Raw genomic sequence first — 12206 nt, 5'->3', positions numbered from 1 at the left:
TACTATTTACAGACAAGTTTCCATACTCTCAATAATTTATTTCACTAAAGGTTCAATCCATCAATCTGCCTATTTTCTACATTAACAATATAGCAATATAGATCAATACTGGTCCTGTACAGATAATTATAAAGTAATATACACTTCACTATAGGTCTGAGGACATAAAACACTAACATATTGTATTATATATAGTACTTCCTTCATCTCAAATGAAATTCAATTACTTTTTCCATTTTTTTTCATCTTTTCTGAATCAATACAGTTTTATTCAGAGAAAAGTCTTGAAGGTGCTTATATGAAATTAGGATTCGCAATAAAAGCCAGTCAGTGCTTTACAAAAACAAGAACCTGTCCATAGTACACTGATGCGCCACGTGCATTTTCCTTTTCTATGGTCAGTAGACCGTGATTTTGGGGTCAAAACTTTAATTTGGCATTAAAATTAGTAAGATCATACCATAGGGAACATGTGTTCTAAGTTTCAGGATGATTGGACTTCAATTTAATCAAAAACTACCTTGACCAAAAACTTTAACCTGAAGCGGAACAGAGGAGGTCACATTAGAAAGACAAAGTTATCTATTATGCTTGGTTCTCTTTCTAGTTCAAAGGTTAAACTTCCACACTATATCATTTTCTCATTAAATAGAAAGGGATACATAAGTAGTATCATTTGAGTGTTGATATGATTTACCTGTCTATTAGCATGTGAGTTTTGATATGATTTACCTGTCTATTAGCATGTGAGTTTTGATATGATTTACCTGTCTATTAGCCTTTGAGTGTTGATATGATTTTTCTGCCTATTAGCATGTGAATGTTGATATGATTTACCTGTCCATAAGCTTGTGAGTGTTGATATGATTTACCTGTCTATTAGCATGTGAGTTTTGATATGATTTACCTGTCTATTAGCCTTTGAGTGTTGATATGATTTTTCTGCCTATTAACATGTGAGTGTTGATATGATTTACCTGTCCATAAGCTTGTGAGTGTTGATAAGATTTACCTGTCCATAAGCTTGTGAGTCTTGATATGATTTACCTGTCCATAAGCTTGTGAGTGTTGATATGATTTACCTGTCAATCAGCATGTGAATGTTGATATTATTTACTTGTCCATAAGCTTGTGAGTTTTGATAAGATTTACCTGTCCATAAGCTTGTGAGTGTTGATATGATTTACCTGTCTATAAGCTTGTGAATGTTGATATGATTTACCTGTCCATAAGCTTGGAGTGTTGATATGATTTACCTGTCTATTAACATGCAAGGGTTTATATGATTTACCTGTCCATTAGCATGTGAGTGTTGATACGAATTACCTGTCCATTAGCATGTGAGTTTTGAATGATTTACCTGTCCATTAGCATGTGAGTTTTGAATGATTTACCTGTCCATTAACATATGAGTGTTGATATGATTGACCTATCTTTTAGCATGTGAATGTTGATTTTATTTACCTGTCTATTAACATGTGAGTGTTGATAAAATTGACCTGTCTAATAACATGTGAGTGTTGATATGATTTACCTGTTCATAAACATGTAAATATTGATATGAATTACTTGTCTATTAGCATGTGAGTGTTGATGGTTCATGGTTGACCTGTCTATAACTTATAAGTCTGTGAGTGTTGATATGATTTACCTGTCTTCCCCTTGAAGCAACATAGACAGCCCACACAGCATCTATTCCAAGATTTACCTGTCTATTGATATATGTGAGTTTTGATGTGATTTACCTGTATTTCCCTTGAAGCAACATAGACAGCCCACACAACATCTATTCCAAGATTTACCTGTCTATTAACATGTGAGTTTTGATATGATTTACCTGTCTATTAACATGTGAGTTTTGATATAATATACCTGTATTTCCCTTGAAGCAACAAAGACAGCCCACACAACATCTATTCCTGGTTTTTTTCTTTCTACTGGTTTTCCTAAACTGCTTCAGTTTCTTATATTCCTTACTTTTATTAATTTCACATACATAGTCATTTGATCCCGTTCTCTTTAAAAGTTTATAATTTTGTTTTTCATCTTCATCTTGCGAGCTGATTTCTGATTGGTCAGATGAAGTGACCAGTGGCCAAGTTGCAGATTCTTCTTTATTCATGAATCACATAAATTTAACATCATGTACAAAGTAAACAAACCATATCCAGTGTAAAATTATACTTCACTTAATATCCCATTAAATAAAACCAAGAATATTGGAAAACCTAATAAGCTATTAACTATTGGAAGTAACATATGATATGTGTGTTTCTAATGTTAAACAGAATTAGTGACAAAGCAGGTTTTGTTGTTGTAAGTCAACATTAAGTAATAAATCCACATAAAACAGGTTTTATATTGAACATTTTCTATTCCATGTCATTTGAATTAATCCAGCAAATCCAATATTTATAGAGTAATACAGAGACTGGGAATTGTACACATTTTAAGCATATTGTTTAATTAACTTTTCCTGCATGTATGGGTTGATAAGGGTAAAAAGCATTCCACATTTGAGAATTTATTTCACTTCCCCTAAACTATATTTATAGTAATCTTTTTTGTTTCACATGCATTTTTGAGATATTATGTATCATCTTATAAAACATTATCATATTTTGCTAAACAATTAGCCAAACATTTCATTTACTATAGTGTAGTTTGTTTACCTTATCATATCCTAAAAATGTATAGGTACATGTAAATATATATATATATGACATGTATGCCATTATAAATCACATTTTTCTGATAATCATTCAACTCCACAATAATGTTAATAATAATAAATATCTGCTTTCCAAATATCAAATCATGTTAGTATAAATGTATATAAAGACCACATATTCCATGTGGTGTTATAACACACCATTCCTTATACATGTAGCATGTATGGTTTATGTAACCATAATATAACTTCTTTAGCAGAGTAAAACTTGTTTAACAAACAATTCTACTTGAGACAACTCAAGTTAAATCACAATTCAAATCCTTCTGTTATTCTATTATCTAGAAGAAACAAATTATGTTTCATTCCAATTTGATCATGTTGATCAGCCATCTTTATAAACATGCTGTACCATCACCTTTCAGCATCATTTTATAATTTCTTCCATTTGATGAATTTTAATATCCATTAAAACAACCGCTTTAAAGCATGTAATAGATAGATGTTTGATTATCCTATAAATTCACCTGTTACCTTCTCAGTTTTTATTTCATTTTGTTCATATCATATATTAACTTTTTAATTTTCACTAATATTCTCTGTAGCGTATGCTTATCTTTTGTCTCCAACCTGTTTACACATAATGCTGTGAATTCTTAGTAAATAATAATATCACTACCGGTATTCTTTTCTCAATCATAGTTTCTCCAATATTCACTTTTTTGTTTGCTTTTCTCATGTTTTATACTTCATTATCATGAAAAAATTTCCCCTTCAAATATCACTTAGCAAATTTGATTTATGAATTACCAATAGTACCTACTTGTCTTGTAAATATAGTTATTTTTTAACAGGTTCTGACTTGTATGTTTTATCTATATTCCATTTAACATTATAATCATGTAATTTGAAAATAAGCAATAATTATATTACAATTTGTTCAAAACCACTTTTTTTCACATTCACATATATCTTTTTCTATATAAAAGCAAATTATTTTCACATTTATCCCTTATCTGCATTTTTTCAAGCGTAGAACCCCCTCAGGGCCAATAATCAATATCAAAAAACATTTTTTTCCTCATCAAACTTTTATACGGTAATCAGTATATGCTCCATAAAGAATAATATCCTTTAGCCATCAGAAAATAAAATTAGGTCTGAACAGAGCCTCAGCACAATGAAATCTTTCTTTTAATAACAAACATGTAAGTAACAATGATTATAATTAGTGTGACTGATGTGTGAGAATGGCACAGTAAATTTGACACCATCTATAAGACCAATACAAAGATATAGGATGGTATTAGTGCCAATGAGACAACTCTCCATCCAAGTAACAGTTGACACACTGTGAAAGAACAGCAGTCTATTTTACATTATGAATAATACCAATACAGTCTATTTGACACACTCTGTGTAAGACAATTACAGTCTATTCAACCAACTGTGTAAGACCAATACAGACTATTTACCACCATGTGTAAGACCAATACAGTCTATATGACACCATATGTAAGACCAATACAGTCTATATGACACCATGTGTAAGACCGATACAGTATATTTGATATCATATGTAAGACCAATACAGTCTATTTAAGGAGGCTCGAGGGTATAAAAATTTCAGAAAAAATTAAACATTTGTTTTTCACTACAAATTTTATTTATTACCTTTTGTAGTTGTTACTTTATCATATGGTACAAAAATCATTCAAAACAATCAATTCGTGTTGGCCCCAGATGACATTTAAAATGTGTACATCATTGAAAAAGTTCCAAATTATCTCCCTTTGGTGGAAAAATGCCCTTTTTAGGCTTTAAAATTGAAATATCTTTTTTAACTCATCGGTGACATATATTTTTTAATATAATTTCCATATAAGCTGTACTTAAACTAAATTATTGTAAAATTTGAGGGATTTCTGTAATAAATTTCTTTTTTTATTTCGATATTACCTATATTTCTCCTATTACTTCAACCACCTTTACAAAAATGTATGCTTCTTTCGAAGGCAGATTGTGAGCGCAAATGAACGGTGACCCCACTTTTTTATTTTAATTTTCTATTTACTATAAGATAAAGTTCATTTATAGAAAAATATAGAGAAATTCTATATAAATGATTTAGACCCGCGAACCCCCTTATCATAAAATTGAGAATGGAAATGGGGAATGTGTCAAAGAGACAACAACCCGACCAAATAAAAAACAACAGCAGAAGGTCACCAACAGGTCTTCAATGTAGCGAGAAATTCCCGCACCCGGAGGCGTCCTTCAACTGGCCCCTAAACAAATATATACTAGTTCAGTGATAATGAACGCCATACTAATTTCCAAATTGTACACAAGAAACTAAAATTAAAATAATACAAGACTAACAAAGGCCAGAGGCTCCTGACTTGGGACAGGCGCAAAAATGCGGCGGGGCTAAACATGTTTGTGAGATCTCAACCCTCCCCCTATACCTCTAACCAATGTAGAAAAGTAAACGCATAACAATACGCACATTAAAATTCAGTTCAAGAGAAGTCCGAGTCTGATGTCAGAAGATGTAACCAAAGAAAATAAACAAAATGACAATAATACATAAATAACAACAGACTACTAGCAGTTAACTGACATGCCAGCTCCAGACTTCAATTAAACTGACTGAAAGATTAAGATTTCATCATATGTACATCAGGCACAATCCTTCCCGTTAGGGGTTTAGTATCATACCATCATAACATATATGAGAAGAACATAACCCGTGTCATGCCAACAACTGTTTTTAGAATAAATGTGTTTAGTTCCGACGCAAAGACCTTATCAGTGACTCAATATTAACGCCAAAATATGCAATCTTTAATGACTTGACAACAGTATCGTAATTATATCCCTTCTTAATAAGTCTATTCAAAGGTTTTTTAAGTTTCTGAGGTGAATACTGACACCTTTGTGCTTTATAAAGAATATTTCCATAAAAAATTGGATGTGAAATACCTGAACGTATAAGAAGTCTGCATGTTGAGCTATATTTACGAATGATGTCTTTATACACCATATGTAAGACCAATACAGTCTATATGACACCATGTGTAACACCAATACAGTCTATATGACACCATGTGCAAGACCAATTCAGTCTAATTGACACCATGTGTAAGACCAATACAGTCTATTTAACACCATGTGTAAGACAAATTCAGTCTATATGAAACTATGTATAAGACCAATACAGTCTATATGACACCATGTGTAAGACCAATACATTCTATTTGACACCATGTGTAAGACCAATTCAGTCTATATGAAATCATGTGTAAGACCAATACATTCTATTTGACACCATGTGTAAGACCAATACAGTCTATTTGACACCATATGTAAGACCAATACAGTCTATATGACACCATGTGTAAGACCGATACAGTATATTTGACATCATATGTAAGACCAATACAGTCTATTTAACACCATATGTAAGACCAATACAGTCTATATGACACCATGTGTAACACCAATACAGTCTATATGACACCATGTGCAAGACCAATTCAGTCTAATTGACACCATGTGTAAGACCAATACAGTCTATTTAACACCATGTGTAAGACCAATTCAGTCTATATGAAACCATGTATAAGACCAATACAGTCTATATGACACCATGTGTAAGACCAATACATTCTATTTGACACCATGTGTAAGACCAATTCAGTCTATATGAAATCATGTGTAAGACCAATACATTCTATTTGACACCATGTGTAAGACCAATACAGTCTATTCAACACCATATGTAAGACCAATAGTCTATATGAAACCATGTGTAAGACCAATACAGTCTATATGACACCAATACAGTATATTTGACACCATATGTAAGACCAATACAGTCTATATGACACCATGTGTAAGACCAATACAGTCTATTTGACACCATATGTAAGACCAATACAGTCTAATTGACACCATATGTAAGACCAATACAGTCTACTTGACACCATGTGTAAGACCAATACATTCTATATGACACCATATGTAAGACCAGTACAGTCTACTTGACACCATATGTAAGACCAATACAGTATATTTGAAACCATATGTAAGACCAATACAGTCTATTTAACACCATATGTAAGACCAATACAGTCTATATGACACCATGTGTAACACCAATACAGTCTATATGACACCATGTGCAAGACCAATTCAGTCTAATTGACACCATGTGTAAGACCAATACAGTCTATTTGACACAATGTGTAAGACCAATTCAGTCTATATGAAACCATGTATAAGACCAATACAGTCTATATGACACCATGTGTAAGACCAATACAGTCTATTTAACACCATGTGTAAGACCAATACATTCTATTTGACACCATGTGTAAGACCAATTCAGTCTATATGAAACCATGTGTAAGACCAATACATTCTATTTGACACCATGTGTAAGACCAATTCAGTCTAATTGACACCATGTGTAAGACCAATACAGTCTATTTAACACCATGTGTAAGACCAATTCAGTCTATATGAAACCATGTGTAAGACCAATACATTCTATTTGACACCATGTGTAAGACCAATTCAGTCTATATGAAACCATGTGTAAGATCAATACATTATATTTGACACCATGTGTAAGACCAATACATTCTATTTGACACCATGTGTAAGACCAATACAGTCTATTTGACACCATATGTAAGACCAATACAGTCTATTCAACACCATATGTAAGACCAATAGTCTATATGAAACCATGTGTAAGACCAATACAGTCTATATGACACCAATACATTCTATTTGACACCATATGTAAGACCAATACAGTCTATTTGACACAATGTGTAAGATCAATGCAGTCTATATGACACCATATGTAAGACCAATACAGTCTATGTGACACCATATGTAAGACCAATACAGTCTATATGACACCAATACAGTATATTTGACACCATATGTAAGACCAATACAGTCTATTTGACACACTGTGTCAGACCAAAACAGTCTATATGACACCATGTGTAAGACCAATACAGTCTATGTGACACCATATGTAAGACCAATACAGTCTAATTGACACCATATGTAAGACCAATACAGTCTACTTGACACCATGTGTCAGACCAATACATTCTATTTGACACCATGTGTAAGACCAATACAGTCTATTTGACACCATATGTAAGACCAATACAGTCTATTCAACACCATATGTAAGACCAATAGTCTATATGAAACCATGTGTAAGACCAATACAGTCTATATGACACCAATACAGTCTACTTAACACCAGGTGTAAGACCAATACAGTCTATTTGACAACATTTGTAAGACCAATACAGTCTATTTAACGCCATATGTAAAACCAGTAGTCTATTTGACACCATGTGTAAGACCAATACAGTCTATTTGACACCATGTGTAAGACCAATACAGTCTATTTGACACCATGTGTAAGACCAATAGTCTATTTGACACCAAGTGAAAGACCAATACAGTCTATATGACACCATGTGTAAGACCAATACAGTCTATATGACACCATGTGTAAGACCAATAGTCTACTTGACACCATGTATAAGACCTATACAGTCTATTCAACATATATGTAAGACCAATAAAGTCTATTTGACACCATCTGTAAGACCAATACAGTCTAATTGACACCATATGTAAGACCAATACAGTCTACTTGACACTATGTGTAAGACCAATACAGTCTATTTGACACCATGTGTAAGACCAATACAGTCTATTTGGCACCATTTGTAAGACCAATACAGTCTATTTGAAGCCATATGTAAGACCAAAAGTCTATTTGACACCATGTGAAAGACCAATACAGTCTATATGACACCATGTGTAAGACCAAGTCTATATGACACCATGTGTAAGACCAATACAGTCTACTTGACACCATGTGTAAGACCAATACTGTCTATATGAAACCATGTATAAGACTAGTACAGTCTATTCAACACCATATGTAAGACCAATACAGTCTAATTGACACCATATGTAAGACCAATACAGTCTAATTGACACCATATGCAAGACCAATTCAGTCTATTTGACACCATATGTAAGACCAATACAGTCTAAATGACACCATGTGTAAGACCAATACTGTCTATATGAAACCATGTATAAGACTAGTACAGTCTATTCAACACCATATGTAAGACCAATACAGTCTAATTGACACCATATGTAAGACCAATACAGTCTAATTGACACCATATGCAAGACCAATTCAGTCTATTTGACACCATATGTAAGACCAATACAGTCTAATTGACACCATATGTAAGACCAATACAGTCTAATTGACACCATATGCAAGACCAAGTCAGTCTATTTGACACCATGTGTAAGACCAATACAGTCTATTTGACACCATGTGTAATACCAATAGTCTACTTGACACCATGTGTAAGACCAATACAGTCTATTTGACACCATATGTAAGATCAATACATTCTATTTCACACCATGCTTAAGACCAATACAGTCTATTTGACACCATATGTAAGACAAAATTTGACACCATGTGTAAGACCAATACAGTCTATTTGACACCATATGTAAGACCAATAGTCTACTTGACACCATGTGTTAGACCAATACAGTCTATTTGACACCATATGTAAGATCAATACATTCTATTTGACACCATGCTTAAGACCAATACAGTCTATGTGACAACATATATAAGACCAATACAGTCTTATTGACACCATATGTAAGACCAATACAGTCTACTTGACACCATGTGTAAGACCAATACAGTCTATTTGACACCATATGTAAGACCAATACAGTATATTTAACACCATATGTAAGACCAGTTGTATATTTGACACCATGTGTAAGACCAAAACAGTCTATGTGACACCATGTGTAAGACCAATACAGTCTATTTGACACAATGTGTAAGACCAATGCAGTCTATATGACACCATGTGTAAGACCAATACAGTCTATTTGACACACTGTGTCAGACCAATACAGTCTATATGACACCATGTGTAAGACCAATACAGTCTATTTGACACCATGTGTAAGACCAATACAGTCTATATGACACCATTTGTAAGACCAATACAGTCTACTTGACACCATGTGTAAGACCAATAGTCTATATGACACCATGTGTAAGACCAATACAGTCTATATGACACCATGTGCAAGACCAATGCAGTCTATTTGACACCATGTGTAAGACCAATACAGTCTAATTGACACCATATGTAAGACCAATACAGTCTACTTGACACCATGTGTAAGACCAATACAGTCTATTTGACACCATATGTAAGACCAATACAGTATATGTAACACCATATGTAAGACCAGTAGTATATTTGACACCATGTGTAAGACCAAAACAGTCTATGTGACACCATGTGTAAGACCAATACAGTCTATTTGACACAATGTGTAAGACCAATGCAGTCTATATGACACCATGTGTAAGACCAATACAGTCTATTTGACACACTGTGTCAGACCAATACAGTCTATATGACACCATGTGTAAGACCAATACAGTCTATATGACACTGTGTGTAAGACCAATACAGTCTACTTGACACCATGTGTAAGACCAATACAGTCTATATGACACCATGTTTAAGACCAATAGTCTATATGACACCATGTATAAGACCAATACAGTCTACTTGACGCCATGTATAAGACCAATAGTCTACTTGACACCATGTGCAAGACCAATACAGTCTACTTGACACCTTATGTACATGATGTAAGACCAGTAGTCTATTTGGCACCATGTGTAAGAACTGTACAATTTACCACTAGTAGTTTTCTTTCTTTCACACAAAATTGTGTTTTCCATGAATAACCTTTACAAAATATGATAATTTTGAACAACTTGTAGTTTGAAAAAAGCCCTGTCATCACAGACCCATACTTTTTCGAGAATTCCAAAATATTGACTTCATTTTGACAAATAACAAACAAATTCTAAGAATTTTAATTTAGACCCTCTATTTTATTTATAAAATGTACCTTCAACATTGTATAAAATTATTATAATGAATATCTCATTTGTGTCAACATTTCAACAAAACATTATAAAATATCTTCCTTCCCATCACTATGAACAATCACTCTGTAAATTTCCTATTACACCTTTGAGATGTGAGCAACCATTATCAGCTTTGTCAAATGTCCGAGGAGAATTTATCACATGTATCAGTGATGTCACAATGTGTGAGGACAAGCCATCCATCTTGCTTTCATCAAGGGTAAAACTGTATGTACCTAGTAGATATTATAAAATTATAAAATATCAGTCTTGCGGCACAATGTGAAGCTTTTTAGGTTGTTCATTGAACTCACTCACTTAAAAAGGTTCACTTTGTGGTTCATGGGTGATATTTTACGATATATATATATATACAGTATATTAAAGTGTTGAAAATCTGATAATCTATACCAGTAATTTCTGAATTTAAAATTTTATCAACACCAGTGTTCACTGCAAAATATGGTTGACAAATTTGCTGATCTTAAATGTACAAAACGTGTACAAAAATGTATACTACACATTTACAAATGTACTATACATTGTAGATTTTAATTTTGATATCACCCTCTTGAACATGTTGAAAATTAAACTTTCTCTTTTTTTAATTTTTTAAATCTGATATAACTTAACCCTAAATCAATGCCATATTTATAAAATAAGGGATATGTACATGTGTGCCAATGGGACAACGTTCCATATTTGTACTTTCAGCTAAAGAGCAGTAACTCTTGTCAGACGTTACAAATATAAACAAAAGTACCTCATGTATGTTACATGTATATACTGTAACCAGTTGCTCCGCAGGGCACAGCTATATATACGACCCCAGTGGTCTAATCCTGAACAGCTGGGGCAAATATGGTCACAATATTCAAGCTTGATACTGTCTGAATTTGGATTGTGATCAAATTATGTACATAATATGAGTTTTTGTCACAAAATAATGTGGTCAAAGATCTTACAAATCTATTGCACAATACTGTGCAATTGAATATTTCTTCTTGAAACTTTTCAAAATTTGAAATTTGAAAAATTTTGAAAAAAAAGGAATCCCTTAAAAAATGGTAAACAAAAAATCCCCCCCACTTTTTGAAACCCCCATTGGAGCAATAACCCTTAAACTCAATCCCATGCGTTCTTTTGTAGTATTGAACCTTGTAGTACAATTTCAGAGTGATCCATACACTTAAACACAAGTTATCATCATGATTGTTTAGAAACTAGAAACATGCTTCTTTTTGGCCCTTTTTAGGCCCCTACATGTAAATCCTACATATTTCGGGCAATTAACCCAAAACTTAATCCCAGCCTCCCCTTTGTTATATGGTACGTTGTGGTACAATTTCAGAGAGATCCATACAATTACACACAAGTTGTTGTCTGGAAACTAGAAAAATGCTTGTTTTGACCCCTTTTTGGCCCTTAATTCCTAAACTTTGTCCCCATATCCCTGAAAATGAATCCAAACCTTCTACTTGT

General features: G+C 33.1%; 1 protein-coding gene across 2 annotated transcripts in view; it reads right to left on the bottom strand.

The window, feature by feature from the left end:
- The window catches only part of LOC143059126 (dystrobrevin beta-like), a 99989-nt gene that overhangs the window by 79212 nt on the left and 8571 nt on the right, over positions 1 to 12206 (bottom strand). The window contains exon 1 of one of the 2 annotated variants that reach the window (XM_076232617.1): positions 1873 to 2250. The exons of the other annotated variant lie outside the window; for it this stretch is intronic. Coding sequence (XP_076088732.1) covers positions 1873 to 2122 — 250 coding nt within the window. The 5' untranslated portion in view covers positions 2123 to 2250. Of the gene's footprint in view, positions 1 to 1872; positions 2251 to 12206 lie in introns of those variants that run through there. 2 annotated transcript variants of the gene reach the window in all.

Source organism: Mytilus galloprovincialis, chromosome 1 (genome assembly GCF_965363235.1).
Source record: "Mytilus galloprovincialis chromosome 1, xbMytGall1.hap1.1, whole genome shotgun sequence".
Taxonomy (NCBI): Eukaryota; Metazoa; Mollusca; class Bivalvia; order Mytilida; family Mytilidae; genus Mytilus; species Mytilus galloprovincialis.
The sequence above is the reverse complement of the archived record's forward strand: the minus strand, read 5'-3'. Positions and strand labels throughout refer to the sequence as shown.